Raw genomic sequence first — 26,368 nt, 5'->3', positions numbered from 1 at the left:
GAGAAAAATTGGGTCCCACCCCCTTTGGGGCGCTAGCTTCGCCAGCCGAAGAAATTAGCACCCTTCCTCCCGAAATTGAATGGTAGCGCCCCAAGCAGGAGGCGGGGCGGGGCGTTACTGTAAGCGCTCTCTCTTGAGGCACACCCATTGAATATCGCGTCGGCACGTAGCGCTGTGGCATTACAGGCCACCGTCCCCTCATTAAAGGGGAGGGGCGTAGCACAGCGTGCACCGAGGCACTGCTGGACTGGGAGCGGTGTGCCGGCAAAAGAGGAGGCGAGAGGGGGCAGGTGCTGGCAGGCGGCCCCCCCCCAAAAAAATGGCCGCCCAGCACCTCCCTTTAATTTGCGCCGCCACAGCCGCTGAAACACCACCCTGACCCTGTCAGACATATCGTCCGGCAGTAGGTCAGGGGGCGCGAGCTAAGTTTGTGGCCGGAGCGTCATCATCGGAGGCGCAACGCTGCGGGGTGCTACTGGCTGTCGTCGCTGCTAACCTCCCGCTGAATTTTGTGGGAGGCGTTAGCGGCACCTCGCCCGGGCGCTACGTGCTTTGCGCCCCATTAGCGCCCCCTCGGGGGGTGCAAAGCAACTGAATTTTTCCCCTCATTTAGGTTTACGGAAATAAAAATGAAACTGATCTGCCTTTTTCATTTAGTGTTATGAACAGGACATTCATTAGCATCACTTATATAAGACTTTTATAAGACAGAAAGCTCAGTTGCCACCTGTTCCATGGTGCTTTTTTTTAATAAAACACTCAGTTATGCAACCACACATGAATAAAAAGTAAGACAATTTAGCAGTTTCAGAAAAAATGCAGTTCCATTACCAAAATAACGAATAATGAAAAGAGAATTCACGGTATGGATCTGTTGAAAAAAGACAAGCTGATGATATAATTTTATATTTAAAAAAAACTAGTGAAATATTTGCAGTTTCAGTCAACAGCAGGTTTGCTAAATTAGATGCAACCAAAAGTTCTCTATGATAGTATAACCTTTCAGCTTCTCCATAATTATTATTAGGGTGAAGTTGTCTTACAAGAAAGAAAGAAAATCATTTAATCAAAATCAGTCAAAGTGTGTAAAATGTGGTTTCCACTAGTGATAGAGGGGTTAGGTTTTGTATTGGAAATATCACATCAGGAGTGTTCACATTGTCTTTGAAGAAGTCTGAGCTGTTCCAAACTGGAACCCAGGCTCATATATCTTATAAATGTGTGATTGATATGTGAAATGTCGTTATCAAGGTTGCTCCCAGATATGTCACTCCTAATTAAATCAGTTAGTAAATGAAGCCAGATAAAAAACGACTCTGGGATCAGGCAGTATCAGATGATCAGATCCCGATCTGATTCCAAGGTGGAGCAGTTAGTGAGAACTGGAACATAATTCATACAAGCCCAAATGATCAAAGAATGATTATATTGCATCTTTATAAAAGAGTTGAAAATCAAGCTGAAATGTCTGGACCTCATCGTACTATAGTTCATCTTCTGCCAACGCATCCAGGTAATCAGCATCAGCATAAAGTAAAAACCCGGAAAATAAACTGTCAGCCCAGTTAGGATCAGAAAACAGACCATTTTGTTCATAATCAAAGATCTCCAGCCACACTTCATCTTCTGGGTTCAGGTACATGACTATAGATCCTGAAGCTACATCGTGGTTCCCTGTATTAGCATCAAAGGTTTTTATGCGATACTCGCCGTTGTGCACCAGTGCAAGTGCAAGATGTTTATTAGCCAGTGTAATATCATAAGAGAAGTAATAAATCCCGGGAATGGCACATATAAACTTTCCAGAGGAAGAGGTGTAATGGCCACCCTCATTGAAAAGGATTTTATTAAATATAATGGGTGTTCTCTCTGCTGGGTAACTGGTAGTTATGCCAACAGAAAAGGCAGATTTGAGCACTAAACTCCCACATTTACAAACACCTGGTGGTCCGGGGTCTCCTTTTTGTCCTTTGTTTCCTATTGGTCCAGGATTTCCTGATGGTCCTATTTTTCCTCTTATGCCACTCTGTCCTCTGACTCCTGCTTTACCAACTGGTCCTTTATCTCCTTTGTCGCCCATATTTCCGCCACCTCCGATTTTCCCCCTGATCCCTGGGATAAATCACAATAATTAAAGTTACTGTGGTAAATTTTAAATAATTTACATTCAGAATTTACAATTAATCATCAAACTTTTTGTGCCAAATTCCATTAACAACAAACACTAACCAGTGTAAAGAGGAATTCCTTTCCTTTCTGTATTTTTTACAATCTATTTATTCCCACTAGTAATCACCAGTCCAGAATTTAAGGGGCTAAATTGGATAAGGCCCGCAAACAGGTGAGGGGATCGCGATGTGCGATCTGCCTGTGTGCGTTGAAAGTAATGCAGGCAGCACGCGAAATTCGTGCTGCCTGCTCATTAACATGATTGAAGTGCTGAGTCCAGCTCTGAACACGCTGCTGGTTGGCTCAGCGCTCAACAGCGGGGCCCATATTGTGGGAAGTCTGCTCTGTATTTAAAGATTTCCTGCAGAGTGAAACGCTGTCTGCACTTGTTAAAGGGGAGGTGCTTTGCAAAAGAAGTATCTCATTCTGACTGGAGATAAGCAAAGGGGAAGTTAGCAATGTCACAACAGAGCAGAGAAAGGAAACCTTGGTTCTCAGACGCAGCACTGGAGGCCTTAGTGCAGGGGTCGATAGGAGGAGACAAGCCCTCTGCCCGCAGGGGGCCAGGAGGCCTTCCAAACAGACTGTACGGAGGCAGTGGGAGCAGATAACGGAAGCAGTCAGTGCCACCAATCTTTCCCCCAGGACCTGGATCTAACGTCGGAGAAGTTTAATGACCTCACAAGAGTGGTCAAGGTCAGTGATGCATCTTCAAATGCCATATCCCACCAACTGCACCACTAGCCTCACACACTGCTCAATGCACCACACCCCCATCACACACCTACCAACAATCTCTAGCAATCATGACTCATACCTCACAATCATAGCTTCACCTCCCACTCACACACTTACCACTGTTGCAAGCCTCACACCCACATGTTCAGCTGTGCATGTTAAGGAGAGGGCGTTGATTGGAACGGCAGCGTCTAAAATGGCAGGTCGTGCGTCAAATCAGCTGACTGATGTCACAATCTGCCTACTTTGCATACTGCCAGCGCACGCACGTCCCGCCCTCACCAAAATGGCGACCAGCACGGGCCGTGCCAGAAGAGGGCAGAAGCAAGGTGGCCATCATTTTTTTCTAAAACTGGCCTTAACTGCCGGCGCTAAGGTGTCAAATTTTGCGGCCTTAGGCCTAGAAATTCAATTGGGCACGCCAGCCGTTAGCGCCTTAGGGGGAGTAGATCTCGAGCGCTAGGCGCTTATCGCCCGGGCGCAGCGCGATCTGCGCCTCTCCCCAACTTCAGGACACATTTAGCGCCGGCGCAAAGTCTTAGCGCGCGCCCTGCTGCGTGCGCAGATCATGACGTCATTTAATAGTGCAACGCCCTTTGTGCGCCCCAAACCGGAACTTCACTCGCGCCGGCCCATTGTGCGCCGGGCGTCCCGAGCGACTGTGAAGTGGAACGGTACACAGGCCAGCCGGGCCGGGGGGAGCGCTAATTAAAGGGCACTTACCCAGCAGTATAAAGGCCAGCCATTTTGCAGCATTCACTCTTGTGCAACGGTTTTTTGGACAGAGACCAAGGAGGAGAGTTTACTGCTTTGGACCAACACTTGGACAGGTATTTTTGGCTCAGGCCAGAGCTTACCAATTATCTTTGCCTTCATTCAGAGCTCAGTGTTTGCCAGCATATAATGGGGGCTGCATTGGGTGGCAACGCTGAATTTCAGCCTTATGCCAGAAGGGCTTACAGATGCCGTGAGAGAGTGGCAGCCCTGGCTAGACGCAGAGGGGGCAACAGGCGTCGCCAACTGAGGCCTTACCCACGCAGGGTATACCGGCCGCAGACCTCCTATCTGACCATGTCTGCCGCGATGTGTATTAGGAGGCTGCGATTCCGAAGGGAGGTGGTTGCAGACATCTGCCGGCTGCTTCAGAGAGATCTGCAGCCACAGCTGATGCGCAGGATGTCTCTGTCGGTGGCAGTGAAGGTGACGGTGGCTCTCAACTTCTATGCCTCCGGCTCCTTCCAATCCGCTACTGGGGACATCGCTAACATCTCCCAGTTCGCCGTGCATTGCTGCATCTGCCAGGTGACCGAAGCCCTTTTCAGAAGGAGACATCAATTCATCTCCTTCCCCATGACCCTGGACAAGCAGCAGCAGTGTGCAGTGGGGTTTGCAAGAATAGCGGGCTTCCCCATGGTGCAGGGCGCCATTGACTGCACGCATGTGGCTTTGCGGGCACCTCTTGAGCATGCCGAGGAGTACCGCAACCGGAAGGGCTACCATTCCCTCAATGTACAGCTGGTGTGTGACCACAGGCAGCGCATCCTAGCTGTCAATGCCCGCTTTCCAGGCAGCAGCCACGATGCCTTTATCCTGCGACAGACAACTGTGGCTGACATGTTCCAGGCACAGCCTCCCCCAAGAGGATGGCTTATCGGGGACAAAGGCTATCCTTTGTGTACCTGGCTCATGACCCCGCTCCGCGCGCCCACGACCCCTGCTGAAGAGGCATACAACGAGAGCCATCAAGCGACGAGGAACCTCATAGAACAACCAATCAGCGTGCTCAAGCAACGGTTCCACTGTCTCGACCGCTCCGGGGGAGCCCTCCAGTATTCGCAGGATCGAGTCTCCCAATTCGTTGTCGTTTGCTGCATGCTGCACAACCTGGCTATCCGCAGGACTCAGGCACTGCCACCTCACGTTGGACCACCACCTCAGGAGGAGGAGCATGAGGACGACGAGGACGAGGAGTACCGGCCCAGGAGGGACGCACAAGGTCCAAGGGCCGCCCATCGGCGGCTTATTGAACGTCACTTCTAGGCCCCCTGTCAGGGAATGGCTTGTGCCAATGATAGAACATGATTGCAGCCACTCCGCAAGCCCTCAGCCGGTTAAGGCAACAAACACTTCAAAGATCAAACATGGACAATGTGAATAAATAAAATGCTTTATTGTACAAACTCTGGGCCCTTCCCACATAAAAACCAAAAACAGATGAAACCCCCAAAAAACACTCAAACACATTACTCGCTCCCACAACCTGGGGAGGATTAACAAAATAGGGCAACTAAAATGGCCGTCATTCTCGGCCTTCGTCCAAAACAAACATCACATCATCGGCCTTCAAAAAACAAACATCCAATTCTCGGCCTCAAGAAACAAACACAAATGGCCACACATTCGACTATTTGGCCCGCTAGGGCGATGCCTTGGCCATCTTTGGGTGGCCCCTGCCCGCCCTGCTGCTCCGCCTCAAAGTAAGGCCATTGGCTGCTGCAAGGCTGGGGGCAGGCTCCTGAGGGGCACATGTCGTGATGGCAGATGCCCTTGGGGGTCGGCCTAGTCGAGGTCTGGCCGTCGAGCGGCCGGCTGTTGATTGCTGCAGCTGTGGCTGGCCAGCATCAGTCGCTGCAGCAGCTCCTGGCAGCTCCACTGGGGGAGTGGCAGTGGCGGCTGGAGGAATGGCGGGAAGCTGGCGGATGGCAGGCGCTCGCTGATCGCCTGAGACACTGGCACTCGCCCGGGCCAGCACTGCAGCATGCGCAGCAATCTGCTGAAGGACAGACCGCTGTGCTGCTGCAGCGCGCCGGGTGCCCTGGCGATGCCTGGCTGACACAGCGAGTGTGGCAGCAGTGAGTGCCCGTGTTGACCTGTTCACTGACCGCAGCAGAGCAGCCAGTGACTGGACGGCACCACTAATCACCTGGCCAGTCGCTGACAGATCTGCCCGGTATTCCGCCCGACTGGTGGCCTCTAAGGGCCCGAACTTGGCCACACTCCGAGAGAGCGAATCGATGGACTCAGGCAACCGTGCCACTGCCGCCATGAGCTCCGTGTGCCGGCGCTCCGAGTCCGCGGACAAGTCTTCGAGGCGTTCCATCTCCTCGGCGAAGAGCATCTCCTGACTGGAGGCCGGACTCTCCCTCTGGGGAGAAGGCCGCCGAGCTGGCCGACCCTTCCTCCGTTGCTGGAGGCCGCTGGGCCCAGCAATTGGACTCCCCTCCGACGCATCCCCCCTCTGGGGAGAAGGCCGCCGAGCTTCCACCCCCATCCCGCCTTTCTGCAGCACGCAGGTCCCAGGAGCTCCCCTCCCCTTCGACACTTCCGCCACGCTGCCCTCCAGGGAAGACGTGTCCCCTACATTGGCCTGGGTGGCCGCGGCTGAGGGTTCCCCTGATGGGCCGCCTTCCTCTTGCTCCTCCTCCTGCTCCTCCTCGGAGGGTCTGTCACTGGCAAGTTGAGGGACCTCCTCTTGACCATCTGAAAGCAGGAAGGCACAAGAGTAGCTTTAGAGTGAGGAGAGGGCGTCAGTGCGGGATGCATGAGTGGTGGCATTCAGCGCATTGGTCGGACAGTGGCAAAGGATGTAGATCTGATGCGCAAGTGGGACGAGAGAGGTGCAAAAGGTGATGTCCTTACCATTGCTGCCCAGAACAGGGTCGGCATCTCCACATGCAACGGGCCCAATCACCCGGCCACCCATGAGGCGCTCCACGCGATGTTGCAGGTCAGTGAGTGGCTGGATATGGGGTCGTCCTCCCCCGGTCACAGTCCGGCTCTTGCGATTATTCGCCAGCTTGGCCTGCAAGAGAAAGGACGGCCTCTAAGTACAGTGTGTCGCCGTGATCTTATGTGCACTGCCTCCCATGGTGGAATAGCCTGGCCAGTGTGTCGCCATGATCTGGTGTGCACTGCCTCCCATGGTGGAATAGCCTGGCCAGTGTGTCGCCATGATCTGGTGTGCAATGCCTCCCATGGTGGAATAGCTTGGCTAGTGTGTTCAGTGCAGAATGTGCAATTGATGCTCATGCCTGTGCCATAGCTGCTGGATGAAGGCTGGCCATTAGAGCTTTCAGGTCCCTTTGCCCATAATGTGAGGTGCACATGCAAGGATGAGGAGGTCACTGGAAAGGGTACTCACCCTGACAATGCGTGTGAGGTCATTTAACTTTTTGCGGCATTGGGCACCGGTCCTGGGGACGTCGCTGTTGGCTGACAGCTTGCTGGCGACATGCCTCCAGGCTCTCCTGTAGACGCGGACCGTCGCCTTCTTGCCATTGTCCGGGTACAAAACATGGCGCCTCTTCTCCACAGCAGCAAGCAGCACACTCAGATCACGCTCTGAGAAGCGCTGCGCACGTTCATGGGCCTTCTCCATGTCTTCAGGCGCTATTTGGGTCCAGCAGCAGTGTTCAGGCCTAGCTGGAGGGCTCCACTATCCAGGGCGTGGCAGCAGACACAGTCGACCCTTCCCCCTTAAGAGCTAGCCGGCGCCAGGGTGTCTGCTGTCAGTCATGAGATGGCCGCACCTGCGCTGCGCCCGGCCTCGGCGCTATCGATCAGCACCTCCGGCTTAGCGCCCAAAGAGAGGCGTCCAGCAGCAGTTTTAGCGCTCGCCCGAACTAGTAGGGCGAAGCTAATGAATATCGGAGAAGTGGCCTAGATTTGGCGGCGGCCGCAAACTTTAGCAGACGCCCCACTTTAGCGCCCCAAAAGTGGCGTCAATGAATTTCTAGGCCTTAATGTTTTATCTTAGTACGTAAACCGTGTTACTATAGCAGCTTTCATGTACATCGGAAGGATCCTCATTGAGGCTCTGTTGAATGTGACTTTTATTCCCATGCATAAGATATAGAGAGCTCATTCATGGGTAGGAATAAAACTTCTATTCAATGATTTTCTAATTAAATTATTATTTTTTAAATTATTTATTTGTTCTAAAATTCCTTGTTTATGAAGTTCTATTGGGCACAGATACAAACATGAGGTTACTTTCATATTTAAACAAAAGCCAAATACTGCGGATGCTGGAAATCTGAAATAAAAACAGAAAATGCTGGAAACATTCAGCCGGTCAGGCAGTCTTTCTCTCTCCGCAGATGCTGCCTGACCTGCTGAGCATTTCCAGCATTTTCTGTTTTAATTACTTTAATACTTCTTATATTCAAGTGAAGTGGCTTTCATCTCCTGTCACTGGTGTTCAGGCATCATATTGAAAGATTTAGCATGAAGCATTGTTGGGGCCAAATCTACTGTATATTTTTATAATTGGTCATGCAGTTTATGATTTAAAAAATAAATCTTAAGTATACTTAGTTACAATAGGAACCTAAAAAGGACTGTCTTTGTGTATTACATTTTTTTTCGGTTATTTTTTCTGATGAGAATGTTTCAGGTTTTATTCTATGTCGAGTGAGCCCTTTTTTTCCCCTGATGCCCTTTTGGAATTCCAATACATGGATTTGAAGGAATGTTGCTCACTTCTGTGAATTGTCTGATTAATATTTATTTAGTGAAGTAAAACAGGGAATAGTACCTGAGGCCTTGTGAGCCACAGTGCATTAGTATTGAGATCAATACGTGGATCAGGAACAAAATCAATTAACGTGTTATCAAGTGATATTATACATTCTAACATAACATATTAAAATAAATAGAATTTGGAATCATCAACCATTTTACATTTCACTCATGAAGATGGCCTATGGAATTCACTTTTCTAGATTTAGTCATGTGCAATATTTCATTATCCCTTGTGTGCAATCATTTCTCAAATTGGCCGGGGGAGTAATCTGAATTTCCATTTTTTCCTTCAATTGGTGATCATTTTACTGATGCATAACACATGCAGTATTTCAATTATATTATTAATGTAACACTGACTTCAATAGATTGGCAAAAGGGGAAGTGCAACGAGACCTGGGTATCCTTGTGCACCAGTTGCTGAAGGTAAGCATGCAGGTGCAGTAGGCAGTTAAGAAGGCAAATGGTATGTTGGCCTTCATAGCGAGAGGATTCGAGTACAGGAGCAAGGATGTCTTGCTGCAGTTGTACAGGGCCTTGGTGAGACCACACCTTGAGTACTGTGTGCAGTTTTGGTCACCTTATCTGAGGAAGGATGTTCTTGCCATGGAGGGAGTGCAGCAAAGATTCACCAGACTGATACCTGGGATGGCAGGAGTGACGTATAAAGAGAGATTGAGTTGATTAGGCTTATATTTGCTAGAGTTTAGAAGAATGAGAGGGGATCTCATTGAAACTTATAAGATTCTAACAGGACTAGACAGACTAGATGCAGGAAGGATGTACCCGATGGTGGGGGAGTCTAGAACCAGGGGTCACAGTCTAAGGATAAGGGGTAAGCCATTTAGGACTGAAATGAGGAGGAATTTCTTCACCCAGAGAGTGGTGAACCTGTGGAATTCTCTACCACAGAAGGCAGTTGAGGCCCATTCATTAAATATATTCAAGAAGGAGTTAGATATATTTCTTAAGGCTAAAGGGATCAAGGGATATGGGGAGAAAGCAGGGACAGGGTACTGAGTTTGGATGATCAGCCATGATCTCATTAAATGGCGGAACAGGCTCGAGGGGCCGAATGGCCTACTCCTGCTCCTATCTTCTATGTTTCTATGTTTCCAAAGTTTGAACATTTCAACTTTTTATTATTTTTGATGAGTTTTTGTACTTATCAAGGTGTGGGACGTCAGTTTCAGAAAATGAAACATGTTTCGATTTTTAATCACTCAATGTCAGCATCACGTACTTCCAAGTAACCAATAGCATGTGCCAGATGCAGAGTAAAATCTTTCTCTACCTAAGCCTCAGAAAAGCATCTCCTACTCCAGCGGTGTAAATGTTTCTGTTCCTCATACTTAGACATCATTGGGTTCTGAACAAGACTGCCAACTAATACAGAATTGTAGGATATTTTCAGCGGGCATTTCCACAGTGCCTCTCGCCCTTCCAATCAGCCACTGTAACTTTGTAAACTGCATTCTGCCGATCTTCTGCCAAAACTATGGTGGCCAATCAGGAAAACCCCCAAGGAAATGTACACCCTCTTTGTGCTTTGCACTATATTTGGAATAGGACAACACAATTAGGCCAGATTTTGCTAAAAAAATAACGGTGTCTAAACGACGCAGGCCGTTATTAATACACAAATCGGCCAGCAACTTGTGGCGAGGAAGAGATACCCTGTGAATTGTGAATCGCCACAAGTTGCCGGCCGATTTGCACCGCTCTGCCGTTAGCCCAGAAAGTTAAGTCTTGTAATTAACAGTTTAAGTATCCTTTTAACAACGTGATGATTGTTAATGACTGCCAATCAAGCTTTCGTGCCTAGAAATGTGGAGTCTCATTCCTTCAGGTTGTGAATTGTTTTACGAGATTTAAAAAATGTCAAATTTTAATTTATTTTTCTTACTTTTCCTTTCTCTCTTTTTATCTCTCTCTAAATCCAAACTTCTGTTCCCTCTCTTTATTTCTCTTTCTGTACCAGATTTGACATTGAATTCACCCACTCTAATTCACCCTCCTTCTCAGTCCTTCCTCTGCTTATTTCTCAATCCTTTAATCTTATTGATTAAGGAGATACACTGTTTGTCCCATTGTTCACCAAGGTCCCAGATGCCCTGTTGCCCTCGCTGCACCATTATTAGCTCGCGAAATTTAGGGTGGTCCTTGGGCCTCTCGGTTCTGGTGCACCTTGGTTGCGCACCACACGGATGAAGCCTGGTTTCAAGCCCTGATGAATTTAGGCTCCGTTATGCCTATTTGTTTACCCCACATTTACTCTGTTGTCAGTAATGCAGTTAAATCAAACAGAGAAAAACAGTACTGAAAGAAACATAGAATAGCAAAAAATCAAAAGAATTACTTTTAAAGAAAGAACTGTGGGAAAAGGAATTCATACAATAAAATATATTTTGAATTGAGCTGCACTTAAAGTTTGGAGAAAGGCAATCTAAGGTACTAAATTTGCACTTTCCTTTGTAGCAGTGTAATAGGATTTCTAGTTATACCCGCAGTAGGTTTCATAGATTGCCAAATAAAATAAAATATACGAGCACATATTGTAGCAATCAGGATTGCCGGATTAGTCAACTTTTCATTCTGGGCAAACAAACGTGTGCAATGAAGTGTGAAGTTGAATTTAAATATTAAAGAAGCCCTGTCTTCATAAAGATAGTCTAGTAGTTAAAGGCACCAGCAGGCAACCTTTGACCATCAGGAGCACCATTACAAATGTTATGTCTGTCTTGGATATTCTCTCAATGTTGGTCACTCCTGTAAGTAGTCCAAGTGTCTTATATTCAGGAGTGTGCCAGTACTGCACAACATCTAATTATACAATAGCCCAGGGTGTAACAATAGGATGTGCCCTCACATGTGCTTCTCCACTCTTGGTACACAAGGCTTACCGCTGGGCCTATGTCTGCATCTCTGCAATGCAGCTATTCTCAAAATTGTCTTTTTGAATACGTTAAATATTTATAGAGCTTTTGGAATTGCTGCAGTCAGAGCAACATAGACTGGACTGAACAAAACAGAAACAGGAACATAATAAGGGTAACAAAGAAAACCTCTTAAACAGCAGGGATTAATCAGCATCTGATTATCCTCCACAGACTTATAGAAGCAATTCCAATAGTGTATAAAAGCTCAAAAGCTGTGCTGTTAAATATGAAAGAAATTGTGCATTTCACAGCCTAGACACTGACTGAGTACTTCTAAAACTCACTATTTATTACAACAAATTAGTCTCCAGATAGAAGAATTGATATCCATCCAAATGAGGAAATATCCAACCAATAATTTGTCACAAATGGTTCAACAAAGTACACATAAAATAAATGTACTCGCAAATGCAGTTGCTGGGCAGTGTAGCTGTGGTGCACATTTGAACACTAATGGACAATGTTACAGGCTAATGGATGTGTTCCACGAAGCTCCCAATCGAAGCTGCAGTACTGTGGAGAAGTGGACGAGTGGAGACCAAACATATCCCTATAGAGGCAGAAAAAAAAATCAGATGGTGACTTTTAGCCAGGCTACTGTCATGTGCCTTCCTTTCACCATCCAGGCGATTGGACAAGCATACCATTGACAATGTCTTGGGAGCATTTGTGCCTTTCTGTCCTTGAGACCAGCGAGGGAACAATATTGGGGTGGGGGGACTTGGGTGATATTCTATGTTTCCATAGGAGGGTACATTTGCTAAGAAGAAGGTTACAGCTGTTGTTAAGCTCAAATATGGATTTTGAAAGGACAAATAAGCAACTTGGTCTGGAAATTCCAAGGTTAAATGCGAGGTTATCCATTTTGGTAGCAAAAACAGGAAGGCAGATTATTATCTGAATGGCAATAGATTGAGAGAAGGGGAAGTGCAACGAGACCTGGGTGTCCTTGTGCACCAGTCACTGAAGGTAAGCATGCAGGTGCAGCAGGCGGTTAAGAAGGCAAATGGTATGTTGGCCTTCATAGTGAGAGGGTTCGAGTACAGGAACAAGGATGTCTTGCTGCAGTTGTACAGGGCCTTGGTGAGACCACACCTTGGGTATTGTGTGCAGTTTTGGTCGCCTTATCTGAGGAAGGATGTTCTTGCCATGGAGGGAGTGCAGCGAAGATTCACCAGACTGATACCTGGGATGGCAGGAATGACGTATGAGGAGAGATTGGGTCGATTGGGCTTATACTCGCTGAAGTTTGGAGGAATGAGAGGGGATCTCATTGAAACTTACAAAATTCTAACAGGACTGGACAGACTAGATGCAGGAAGGATGTTCCCGATGGTCGGGGAGTCCAGAACCAGGGGTCACAGTCTAAGGATAAGGGGTAAGCCATTTAGGACAGAGATGAGGAGGAATTTCTTCACCCAGAGAGTGGTGAACCTGTGGAATTCTCTACCACAGAAGGCAGTTGAGGCAAGTTCATTAAATATATTCAAGAAGGAGTTGGATATATTTCTTAAGGCTAAAGGGATCAAGGGATATGGGGAGAAGGCAGGGACAGGGTACTGAACTTGGATGATCAGCCATGATCTCATTGAATGGCAGAGCAGGCTCGAGGGGCTGAATGGCCTACTCCTGCTCCTATCTTCTATGTTTCTATGTTTGAGGCGGAACTCATGTCAGGTCTCAACTGAGGCCTTTCAAGGATGTAAAAAGATGACTTTCTTGGAGAAGCTAGGAACTCTCCGCAACTGTAATTTAAAGGTTCGGTTCACATGGGTGGCATCCTGGCAGAGCTCGGATCCAGCCCATATTCATAAAATCATAGAATAATAGAATGGTTACAGCACGGAAGGCGGCCATTCGGCCCGTCGAGCCCGTGCCGACTCTCAGCAAGTCCCACCCCCCCGCCCTTTCTCCGTAGCCCTGCTATTTTTTTTTCCTTCAGATACTTAACCAACTCCCTTTTGAATGATAAAATTGAGTCTGCCTCCACTACCCTTTCAGGCAGTGCATTCCAGATCTTAACTACTCGCTGTGTTCTGCCAATCGCCTTAAATCTGTGTCCTCTGGTTTTCGACCCTTCTGCCAATGGGAACAGTTTCTCTATCTACTCTGTCCAGACCCCTCATGATTTTGAACACCTCTATCAAATCTCCTCTCAATCTTCTCTAAGGAGAACAACCCCAGCTTCTCCAGTCTATCAACATAACTGAAGTCCCTCATTCCTGGAATCATTCTTGTAAATCTTTTCTGCACCCTCTCTAAAGTCTTCACATTCTTCCTAAAGTGTGATGCCCAGAACTGGACACAGTACTCCAGTTGAGGCCGAACCAGTGTTTTATAAAGGTTCATCATAATTTCTACACTTTTGTACTCTATACCTCTATTTATGAAGCCCAGGATGTCGTAAGCATTTTTAACTGCTTTCTCAACCTGCCCAGCCACCTTCAACGATTTATGTACACATACCCCCAGGTTGCTCTGTTCATGCACCATTTAGTTTATATGTCCTCTCCTCATTCGTTCTACCAAAATGCATCACTTCACACTTTTTGTGTTAAAATTCATCTGCCACGTGTCTGCCCATTTCACCAGCCTGTCTATGTCTTCCTGAAGTCTATCACTCTCCTCCTCACTGTTCACTATACTTCCAAGTTTTGTGTCACCTGCAAATTTTGAAATTGTGCCCTGTACACCCACAACCAAGTCATTAATATATATCAAGAAAAGCAGTGGTCCTAGAACCGACCCCTGGGGAACATCACTGTATACCTTCCTCCAGTCCGAAAAACAACCGTTCACTGCTACTCTCTGTTTCCTGTCACTTAGCCAATTTTGTATCCATGCTGCCACTGCCCTTTTATTCCATGGGCTTCAATTTTGCTGGCAAGCCTATTAGGTGGCACTTTGTCGAACGCCTTTTGGAAATCCATGTACACCACATCAACCGCATTGCCCTCATCAACCCTCTCTGTTACCTCATCAAAAAACTCGATCAATTTGGTTAAACACAATTTGCCTTTAACAAATCTGTGCTGGCTTTCCTTAATTAATCCACCCCTATCCAAGTGACGGTTGATTTTGTCCGATTACTGTTTCTAAAAGCTTCCCCACTTCTGCGGTTAAACTGACTGGCCTGTATTTGCTGGGTTTATCTTTACAGCCTTTCTTGAACAATGGTGTAACATTTGCAATTCTCCAGTCCTCTGGCACCATCACCGTATCTATGGAGGATTGAAATATTATGGCCAATACCTCTGCGATTTCTGTCCTCAATTCCCTCAGCATCCTAGGATGCATCCCATCCGCTCCTGGTGACTTATTAACTTTAAGTACAGCCAGCCTTTCTAATACCTCTTTATTAATTTTTATCCTATCGAGTATCTCTACTACCTCCTCCTTCACTACATCTATGGCAGCATCCTCTTCCTTGGTGAAGACAGATGCAAAGTACTCATTTAGTACCTCAGCCATACCCTCTGCCTCCATGCATAGGTCTCCTTTTTGGTCCCTAATCAGCCCCACCCATCCTTTTACTACCCTTTTATTATTTATATGCCTATAGAAGTCTTTTGGATTCATGTTGGCTGCCATTCTATTCTCATATCCTCTCTTTGCCCCTCTTATTTTCTTTTTCACTTATCCTCTGATTTTTCTATATATAACCTGATTCTCAGATGTATTTACAAACTGACATCTGTCATACATGCTCTTTTTCTGTGTCATCATATTCTCTATCTGTTTCGTCATCCAGGGAGCTCTGACTTTAGTTGCCTTACCTTTCTCCCTCATGGGAATGTACCTTGGCTGTACCTGAACTATTTCCTCTTTAAAGGCAGCCCATTGTTCCGCTACAGTTTTGCCTGCCAATCTTTGATTCCAGTTTAACTGGGCCAGATCCATTCTCATCCCACTGAAATTGGTGTTCCCTCAGTTAAACATTTTGGGCTAGATTTTCAGTTGCTAGCGCCAGCAGTTAGCGCCTTAAGAGAAGTGATTTTCGGGCGCTATGCGTGTAGCGCCCGTGCGCAGCGCAGTTTGCGCCCCGCCCCAAATTAAGTTGCCCGTTAGCGCTGGCGCAAAGTTTAGCGCCCGCCCGGATGCGCGCGCAGAAAATGACGTCACATCCTCGTGCAACGCCCTTTGTGCGCCCCGATTCCAAACTTCAGTCGGACCGCCCCATTGTGCGGCTGGCGGCCGGAGCGTTTGGAAAAAGGAACGCAACACAACCAGCGCGGGCCCCGGGGGGCGCAAATTAAAGGGGACGTGCTCTCCAGTATAAAGGCCAGCCTTTTTTCAGAAAACACTCTTGTGCAACGCATTTCTGGAGACACAACAAGGAGGATAGCTAACTGGTTTCAAGCAGCAAGAGCTCAGGTATTTTTGGACTCAGGCCAGAGCGCTGCAAGTGGCCTTTTGGAAATTAGAGTGTTTGCCAGGATTTGATGGGGGTTGCATGGGGTGCCAACGCGGAGCTGCAGCTCCATGTCCGTAGGGCTCGCAGACGCATTGTGAGAGGGGCAGCCCTGGCTAGAGGCAGAGGGGGCTACAGGCGTCGGCCACGTAGGCCTTACCCAGTCAGGCTATACCGCCAGCAGCGCTCCTACCTAAACATGAGTGCCGCGCGATGTGTTAAAAGGCTCCGATTCCGAAAGGAGGTGATTGCAGAGATCTGCCACCTGCTTCGCCGAGATCTGCGGCCAAAGCTCAGGTGCAGGACATCTCTGTCGGTGGAAGTGAAGGTGACGGTGGCATTGAACTTCTATGCCACCGGCTCCTTCCAATACGCTGCTGGGGACATAGCAAACATCTCCCAGTACGACGCGCATCGCTGCATCCGCCAGGTGACCAAAGCACTGTTCAGAAGGAGAAGCCAATTCATCTCCTTCCCCATGGCCCTGGAGAGCCAGCATCAGCGCGCATTGGGATTTTCCAGACTCGGGGAATTCCCCTTGGTGCAGGGCGCCATTGACTGTACGCATGTGGCTTTGCGGGCCCCTCTGGAGCATGGCGAGCAGTATTGCAACAGGAAGGGCTACCATTCTCTGAATGTGCAGCTGGTGTGTGACCACAAGCAGCGCATCATGGCAGTCAATGCCAGCTTCCCAGGCAGCAGCCACGATGCCTTTATCCTGCGGCAGAGTACTGTGCATGACATGTTCCAGGCACAGCCTCCCCCAAGAGGATGGCTACTCAGGGGCAAAGGCTATCCTTTGTGCACCTGGCTCATGACCCCGCTCCGCGCGCCCAGGACCGCTGCTGAAGAGGCCTACAACGAGAGCCATCAAACCACCCGCAACATCATCGAGCTAACTATTGGGGTCCTCAAGCAGCGGTTCCGCTGCCTTGATCGCTCCGGAGGAGCTCTCCAGTATTCGCCGGACCGGGTCTCCCAATTTGTGGTGGTTTGCTGCATGCTACACAACTTGGCTATCCGCAGGACTCAGGCACTGCCACCTGACGTTGGACCAGCACCTCAGGAGGAGGAGCAGGAGGAGCATGAGGAGGAGGAGGAGGAGGAGCAGGAGTACGTTCCCAGGAGGGAGCGACCAGGGCCAAGGGCCGCATGACGCCACCTTATTACACGGTACTTCTAAGCCCCCTGTCAGGGAATGGCCAGGGGCCATGAGGGAAGATGAATGCAGCCGCTCCGCAAGCCCTCAGCCGACGAAGCCAACAAACACTAAGAAGAACAACCATGGAGACTGCATGAATAAAGATAATTTTTTATTACACAAAAATGAAAAGCCCTTCCCACATGAATCCCCAAAAACAATAAACGGGCCCCACAAAAAGCCCAACAAATGACTCACTCCCACAAACTGGGGAGGAGTCACTCCACCTTTCTTCAAACCGGGCCTCAACGTCGGCCTAACGCAAAAAATAAGCCCTCCAACAACACAACCATGGGCAAAATAAAGATGGCCACCGCCATATAAAAGGAAAGCTGGCCACACCCTCTACTGAGTGGCCCGCGAGGGCGAGACCTTGCCCAGCCTTTTGCCTCCCCTGCCCGGCCTGCTGCTCCTTCGCAAGCTCTGCCCAGTGGCTGCTGCGAGGCTGGGGGAAGGCGCCTGAGGCTCAGATGCCCTTCCGCCAGATGCCGCTGGGGGGCGGCCTACACGGCGTTTGGGCCTCGAGGGGCCGTCTGCTGAGTGGCGCACCTGAGCCTGGCCACCATCAGCTGCAGCCGCTTGCCCTTGACGCCCCAGTGGGGGAATGGCGGCGACGGATGGCGCAATGTGGGCCAGCTGGCATCTGGGATGCGCTGGCTGGTGCTGTGGCACGGTGGCACTCGGCTGGGCCTGCACTGCAGGATCCGCAACAATCAGCCGAGGGGCGGCTTGCTGGGATGGTCCAGCGCGGCGGCTGCCCTGGCGATGCCTGCCTGAGACAGCGCGTGTGGCAGCAGTGAGTGCCCCTGTTGTCCTGGTGTGCGCGCGCATCACATCCGCCAGGGTCTTGACGGCATCAGTCAGCATGCGGCCACTCGCGGCAGTTGCTGCCCCGAACTCGCGCACACTGGTCGCCAGCGACTCGATGGCCTCAGGCATGCGCCCCACCACGCTCATGAGCTCCGTGTGGCGCCGGTCCGAATCCTCGGCCATCTTATCCAGCTTCCGCACCTCCTCCGAGGTGAAGGTGTCCGGGCTGGAGTCGCGACTCTCCCGCTGGGGAGGAGGGGGCCGAACTAGGGGACCCTTGCCGCGTTGGTGGCGGCGAGTGTGCCGATCAGCAGCACTCCCCTCTGATCCTTCCCCCCTTTGGGGGGGAAGGCCGCGGGCCACGCGCACGGCTCCTGGGTGGCTGGACGCCACTGGTCCCAGAAGCTGCATTGCCCTGCGACAGTTCCTCCAAGCACTCGTCCAGTGAGGAGGTGTCAAGCATTTCCTCCTCTCCTGCGGGACGTGACTGTTCCCCCGATGGTCCGGCTTGCTCCTCCTCCTCCTCCTGCTCGGAGGTGCTGTCACTGGCAGCTTCAGGGTCCTGGTCGTCACCAGCTGAAAGCAGGAATGCACAAGAGTAGCTTCAGAGTGAGGAGACGGCGTCAGCGAGGGAGTTAGGACTGGTGGCATTCAGCGCATTGGTGGGACAGTGGCAAAGGAGGTAGCTCGGATGGGCCAGTGCGACGCGAGAGGGCCAAAAGGCGAGGTCCTTACCATTGCCGGGCAGTGGAGGGTCGGATACTCCGCACGCTGTGGGGACGATCACACGGGCTCCCATGAGCACACACACGCGCTCCTCCAGCCGAGTGAGCTTCTGCAGCTTGGCGCGGCCACCCCTGGCATGGGCCTGGCGATTAAAGGCTACTTTAGCCTGCAAGAGAAAGGACGGGCTGTAAGTGCGCAGTGTAGCCCTGATGTAGTGTGCACTGCCTCCCATGGTGGAATAGCTTGGACAGAGTGAAGCCCTGATGTAGTGTGCACTGCCTCCCATGGTGGAATAGCTTGGCCAGAGTGAAGCCCTGATGTAGTGTGCACTGCCTCCCATGGTGGAATAGCTTGGCCAGAGTGAAGCCCTGACGTAGTGTGCACAGCCTCCCATGGTGGAATAGCTTGGCCAGAGTGTAGAGTGCCGAATGGCCAATTGATGCTCATGACTGTCCCAATGCTGCTGGCTGAGGGCTGGCCAATAGGACTTTCAGCTCCCTTTGCCCATCATGTCAGGTGTACATGCAAGAATGAGGAGGAGACTGGAAAGGGTACTCACCCTGACAATCCTGGTCAGGTCGTTGTATTTTTTACGACATTGTTTGTGGGTCCTGGGGGCATCGCCGGTGAACGTCACCCTCTGGGCGATCTGCTTCCAGGCTTTGGTGTAGTCGTGGTGGGTTGGATTCCTCCCACTCTCTGTGAACAAGATCTTGCGCCTCACCTCCAGAGCTGTGACCATTATGTCCAGATCACCCTCTGAGAAGCGCAGGGCACGCTGACGGGCCTTCTCTGGCGTTGCCATGACTCCCTGGGGCTGAGCAGCAGTGTTGAGGCCTCTTTGCAAGGCTGCAGTGTGCAGGGCGTGGCAGCAGACCAATTCGTCCCTTCCCCCTTTAAGAGCTGGTCGGCGCCACGGGGTCTGCTGTCAGTCCAAAAATGACCGCACCCGCGCTGCGCCCCGCCTGGGCGCTATCCCTCTGGACCGCCGGCTTAGCGCCTAAAGATAGTAGTGGAACGCCTCTTTTAGCGCTCCACCAACCTCTTAGGGCGAAGCCACTGAATTCCCGGCAACGGGGCGCTACTTTGGGGCGGGCGCTAACTTCGGGCGGGCGCTAAGGTTAGCGCCCCAAAACTGCCTATACTGAAAATCTAGCCCTTATACTTTAGATTGCTCCCTGTCCATTTTCATAGCTAATCTAAACCTTATGATATTATGATCACTGTTCCCTAAATGTTCACCTACTGACACTTGCTCCACTTGACCTACCTCATTCCCCAGAACCAGATCCAGCAATGCCTCCTCCCTTGTCGGGCCGGAAACATACTGATCAAGAAAGTTCTCCTGAACATATTTCAGAAATTCTTCCCCTTCTCTGCCCTTAACACTATTACGATCCTAGTCTATATTAGGATAGTTGAATTCCCCCATTATTATTAATCTATAGTTCTTGCACCTCTCTATAATTTTTCTGCAAATTTGCTCCTCCATATCTTTCCCACTATTTGGTGGTCTATAGAATAAACCTAGTAGTGTAATGGCACCTCCATTAATTGTTCCTACTCCTTCCCCATTTAAATATGGCTCAGTTGGTAGCACACTCACCTTTGAGTCATGAAAGTTGTGGGTTCAAGTCCCACTCCAGAGACTTAAGCACAAAAATCTAGGCTGACAAGCCAGTGCAATGCTGAGGGAATACTGCATTATCATAAGTGTTGTCTTTCAGATGAGACGTTAAACTGTCTGCCCTGTCAGGTGGGCATAAGAGATCTCATGGCATTATTTTGAAGAAAAGCAGCGGAGTTATTCCCAATGTCCTGGCCAATATTTATCCCTCAATCAACATCACAAAAACAGATTATCTGGCTATTAGCACATTGGTGTTCGTGGGAGCTTGCTGTGCACAAATTGGCTACCGTGTTTCCTATATTACAACAATGGTTACACTTCAAAAGTACTTCATTGGCTGTAAAGCATTTTGGGACATCCTGAGGGCGCCAAAGACACGTCCGTCCGTCCGTCTGTCTGTTTCTTTTTTAGGTTCATTGGCCCGGATTTTCTGCACAGCATACGCAGTCATATGTGCCCTGCAAGTTCTGGGTTTCCGTATGTGATGCGCATGCGCGAAAACCTAGAGCTTGTCTTCTGTCAGGTTTTAGCTTGACATCGTACCCATTCGCAGGAAATGGACATTCGCTGGCGCAGAGTTGGGTTATTTGCAAGGCCTTCTTTTACCAGCATAAGGGTTTAAATAAATATTGAAATACATTTTTTAAAATGATTTAAACATACAAAAATCTTTAAAATTAGTTTAGGCTATTTTTGGCCCCTTGAAAATTGTTGAAATTTATTTTTCAAAAAATTTAATTTTTGTTTTAAATATTTAATTAAATTGTATTTTAATTAATTTTGAACATGTGATGATTTATTTTTATTTCAGTGCTGTGAAAGTGTGTTTTTTAGGGGATTCCTATTAAGCTTATGGGGATTTCGTACGTAATGGAATCCCCATAAGTATAATGGGAATCTCCCTTTGTGATTGGTTGGGCTGGCCCACGTGATCCCAGGGACGCTTGCGAGCCACATGCGCCCCTGAGATCCGTGGGCCTTTAGGCAGGCATACGCCTGCAGGCCCAGGAGTGCAAGTCTTCGAAGGTCCGGAGGCACCAGGTAGGTGCGGAGTTTACTTGCGGTTCAGAGGCATTCGCCCATGGGAAGCCACTGACCGCAATTTCCAGCCCATTATGTTGATTAACATAAGCAAGTTATGTTGATTCTCCCATATATGTGATCAGTTATGAAATCATTGATTTACCATTATGCTCTCTGTTTATTCCACAGATACGATATAAAACATGCTGGGCTAAAATTTTTATTGTTCCCGAAAATGGGCGCGGGGGTCGTGATGTACGGCTGAGTGGCTGAACGCAAAACAGGGGGCCCAAGTTCGTGCAAGACTAGCACCAGCTAAAGCTAGCCTGCACTTCTTAAAAGCCAGCCTGCACCTGCCCTCTCTGCCGTCCCCAGCCTCCTTTGCAGCCCCCCCCCCCCACAGTGGAGTGCCGGCTGCGTTCCATGTGCCCGGCACTTCTCTTGAATGCCGGGCTCTTTTGCCAGCACTTCGATCCCTGATGGCCCAGCTGGACCCCGGGTTGCGCTGGGCTAGGCCCCTCCCCTTTAATAGTCACTCACAGCGCCCCAAGAGGGAGGCGGGCGCTTCCAGTAGCCTCCTTCTTGGGGCACCACTGGCGAATTTTGGCTGCGGGGGTGCTAATTTTTTCGGGGCGCTAAGTGAAATTAATGCCCCAAAGGGGGCGCGACCCAAATTTTCTCCCTGCGTTCAATGCGGTGCCCGCACGCAGCGTATGTGCAGTCAATGGCACCCTGCACCATGGGAAAGCCTGCTATCCTGGCAAAGCCACATGCTTGCTCTGCCTGCTTCCCTCTGGCAAGATAGAATGAAATGCATTCACCTCAGTGACCTCCCTTATGCACCAGTGAACAGCAAACGGTGAGATGTTGGAAATGTCACCTGCTCCATCCTGGAAGGAGCCCGACACAGAAAAATTGAAGGCCACGCTCACCTTCGCACCACTGGCAATGCCGCCCACACCCTGCTCCAAGGCTGCAGGTCTGCCTGCAACAGGTGGCAGATTTCAGTAAGAACCTCCTTAGTGAAGTGGAGATGTTGCCTGCACTGTTCCTCACTTAGGTTGAGGTAGGAGATGTGCTCCCTAAAAACCCTGGGTGGATATGGCCTCCTGCTGAGAGCCCTTCTCTCCCTTCCTCCTCCTCCCTCTTTGAGCAGGTTGTCTTCCTCTGTGTCACCTCTGCTCATTATCCCTATCATGCTGTCGGCCAAGGGGGACACAAACTACAACACCCATGTCTGGTCTGAGCAAAAGCCTTGAAGTAACCTGCTGCACCACTCACTTGAGACTTCAGCAACTTCAAATAAGGCACCAAATCGAGAAACACCTCTACAAACTCACCAAGAGCCAGCAGAAATCAATCAGCAACTAACCTGAAACTCCTGTAAATAGTGCTAGTGGGGTTCCGTCCCACTGCTGAACGCATGTTCAGCTCTGGGAGGTTAAGAGAGGGCGCTAGTTCCAGCATTGAGATCAATAATGGCAATGCTGGGGTCAAATCAGCATTGCATGCTGATCGATGTCACAATCTGCGAACTCTGCATACTTCCGGCGCACGCTCCCTGCACCGACGCAAACGACTTCACCAAAATGGCATCCAGCGCAGCCCGCACCAGAAGTGCGCGCGCATGGCGCGAACACCATTTTTGGCACAAAACAGTGATACAGAGCCCAATTTCTAGGCCGCTATTCCAATAAATTATATTTAAATTTAATATTGTTTCAGAATCCATCAGTGATAACTAAGTTAGAAATTAGAGATGGATACAGCCCCCAAATAAATATATTTTATTAAGCTCACATTCCTAATGACATTTGGAACTTGTTGCAACTTATCCACCTACAAACCCACAGAGAATCCACATACTTGCAAAAGCTGACTGTCCGGCCATCCATGTGCTGTGTTCTGCTCTAGGGCAGGTTCTAACTCAAATCTCACACATGAGATTCTTGAGCCATTTACTAGATAAGAGTAGCTGGCAAAAGCTGACTAACAGCTTCAAAAAACTGACAACCTAAAAGCATCCCAGAATTTAGGAATGTGATAGGCATAAAGAATTTGAACTTATGTAGTGCCTTTCATATTCTCAGGACATTCCATAGCGTTTGCATCAATTAATTACTTTTGAAATTTGTCACTGTTGTTTTGCAGGCACATTTGCACGCAGCAAAGTCCCACGAACAGGTCCCGCATAAGAGATTGGCGTGCAAAGTTAAAGCACACGGGATTGGGGGTAAGGTACTGACTTGGATAGAGAACTGATTGGCAGACAGGAAGCAAAGAGTTGGAATAAACTGGTCTTTTTTCGAGTGGCAGGCAATGACTAGTGGGGTACCACAGGGATCGGTGCTAGGACCCCAGCTATTCACAATATATATAAATGATCTAGACGAGGGAACTAGATGTAATATCTCCAAGTTTTCAGATGACACAAAGCTGGGGGGGCGTGTGTGCTGTGAGGAGGATGCAGAGAAACTCCAGTATGATTTGGACAGGTTGGGTGATTGGGCAGAAGCATAGCAAATGCAGTATAATGTGGATAAATGCGAGGTTATCCACTTCGGTGGCAAAAACAGGAAGACAGATTATTATCTGAATGGCAATAGATTGGGAAAAGGGGAAGTGCAACGAGACCTGGGTGTCCTTGTGCACCAGTCGCTGAAGGTAAGCATGCAGGTGCAGCAGGCGGTTAAGAAGGCAAATGGTATCTTGGCCTTCATAGCGAGAGGATTCAAGTACAGGAGCAAAGATGTCTTGCTGCAGTTGTACAAGGCCTTGGTGAGACCACACCTTGAGTATTGTGTGCTGTTTTGGTAGCCTTATCTGAGGAAGAATGTTCTTGCCATGGAGAGAGTGCAGCGAAGATTCACCAGACTGATACCTGGGATGGCAGGAATGACGTATGAGGAGAGATTGGGTCGATTGGGCTTATATTCGCTAGAGTTTAGAAGAATGAGAGGGGCTCTCATTGAAACATATAAAATGCTAACAGGACTAGACAGACTTGATGCAGGAAGGATGTTCCCGATGGCGGGGAGTCCAGAACCAGGGGTCACAGTCTAAGGATAAGGGGTAAGCCATTTAGGACTGAGATGAGGAGGAATTTCTTCAACCAGAGAGTGGTGAACCTGTGGAATTCTCTGCCACAGAAGGCAGTTGAGGCAAATTCATTAAATATATTCAAGAAGGAGTTAGATATATTTCTTAAGGCTAAAGTGATCAAGGGATAAGGGGAGAAGGCAGAGACAGGGTACTGAATTTGGATGATCAGCCATGATCTCATTAAATGGCGGAACAGGCTCGAGGGGCCGAATGGCCTACTCCTGCTCCTATCTTCTATATTTCTATGTTTCTTTGAACAGCAATAAAAGAAATGACCAGATAATTTGTTTTTGGTGGTGTTGGTTGAGTGATAAATATTGGCCAGAGTAGCGGTGCTAATGCCCATAACGTTCCTCAGTGGAGGGGGAGGGCCTAGAAGCGGCCTTCTCACCTTCTGGTCTGGCCCCCACTCACTTACCTATGCATTCAAAGATCTGCAGAGAAGTCTTTTGGGGTCGAATTGTGGAGAGGCCTGTGCAAGCGCTCTGTGTGCACTGGGCCCCACAGCCTAAAAACATTTTGACAACAAAATGTATTTGCTTTCCTCCTCCCACTGCGGCATATTCCTGTCTGGAACGGCTCCTCAGAGAAGGTCAGGGAGCCCACCTCTAGCATGCAAATGACCCTGGAACTGGAAAGTTTCCCGAGGTAAGGGTAACATCTCTGTAACAGGCAGAAGTCCTGCTTCATCAATGATTCTCCTCAATCGCAAAGCCTAGGCCACAGACTGTAATAAAATTAAATGAATTATTCACTCATTCCACATATGAGCAGGCACATTTTATGTCCGCAGCATTGCCCTCCTGAAAAGGGAGGAGACACAAATGTAGCAGAGTACGTCCCCAAGTACATTTCCAATTATGTCTGCCCAGCTCCACAGGAAAACTGGCAAGATATGGCCAGAAAGCTTAGGCCTATTTTTATATTTCAGAAGATAATTAATATAAGGGGGCATAATGAGCAAATTGCTATAATTTGGTATAGAATTGAGTGATGACTATTGGTCTGAATATGAATCGATCCAAATGGAACAAGTTTGAACAGTTCTGTTTAATGTTGCTCAACTTTATTGAATTACATGAAACTTCAGTGTATCTTTTTGCTTGTAAAGTTTTGTGTGTTGACTTTAATTCAGCTTTCAAATTAAAAAAAACACATGCTCAACCTTTCGCATACTTATTCATCCACACCATGATGTTTATCACCAACTGCACAAAGCTGTCTGCAGCTTTGGGAATTCCCTTAGAGCCCCTGACTGAGTTCAGCATCTGGAGGGTCTGAAGTCAAAAAGCACTCAATGGTATATTAACTACAGACGGGTGAAAAGTGTCGGTATGACTAGTCACGTGGTCTTTCAAGAGACAGAGGTGTTGTGGGTGAGATTTTTGTCCAAAAAAAAGTGAGAAAGATCACAAATCTGGGGCTGTGTTGCAAAGGGCTGGAAGTTATACTGCAGTTATACAGAGCTCTAGTTAGGCCGCATCTGAACTACTGCATTCAGTTCTGGGCATCACATTCAGGAAGGATACATTGCCCTTGCAGCGGGTGCAGCGCAGATTCACCAGAATAACCCGGGGCTAAAAGGGTTAAATTATGAAGAGAGGTTGCATAGACTAGGCTCGTATTCCCTTGAGTATAGAAGATTAATGTGGGGTGGGGGGGGGGGGGGGGGGATCAAATTGTGGTGTTTAAGATGATTAAAGGATTTGATAGGGTAGATGGAGAGGAACTATTTCCTGTGGGGAGCCCAGAACAAGGGGTCTTAACCTGAAAATGAGAGCTAGGCCACTTAGCGTGATGTCAGAAAGCGCTGTTTCACACAAAGGGTTGTAGAAATCTGGAACTCTCCCCCAAAAAAGCTGTTGAGGCTCGGTCAATTGAAAATTTGCAAACTGAGATTGGTAGATTTTTGTTAGGCAAGGGTATTAAGGGATAGGGAATGAGGGCAGCTAAATGGAGTTAGGATACCGATCAGCCATGATCTATTTGAATGGCAAAACAGGTTCAAGGGAATGAATGGCCTACTCCTGTTCCTATGTCACCTTGGTGAGAAATGTCAGAAGCGATGGCAGGTGGTGGGGGGCAGAAAGCCCCCA

General features: G+C 48.8%; 1 protein-coding gene across 3 annotated transcripts in view; it reads right to left on the bottom strand.

The window, feature by feature from the left end:
* Nucleotides 1–715: 715 nt before the first annotated feature.
* Nucleotides 716–26,368, bottom strand: part of c1qtnf7 (C1q and TNF related 7) — a 76,961-nt gene continuing 51,308 nt past the window's right edge. For all 3 annotated transcript variants that reach the window (XM_085966284.1, XM_085966275.1, XM_085966266.1), the window contains exon 3: nt 716–2,112. In XM_085966284.1, the coding sequence (XP_085822410.1) occupies nt 1,484–2,112 (629 nt within the window). In that variant the 3' untranslated portion in view covers nt 716–1,483. The remainder of the gene's footprint in view (nt 2,113–26,368) is intronic.

This window comes from Somniosus microcephalus, chromosome 2 (genome assembly GCF_052327205.1).
Source record: "Somniosus microcephalus isolate GS21.2 chromosome 2, FLI_Smic_1.0, whole genome shotgun sequence".
NCBI classification, from domain to species: domain Eukaryota; kingdom Metazoa; phylum Chordata; class Chondrichthyes; order Squaliformes; family Somniosidae; genus Somniosus; species Somniosus microcephalus.
The sequence above is the reverse complement of the archived record's forward strand: the minus strand, read 5'-3'. Positions and strand labels throughout refer to the sequence as shown.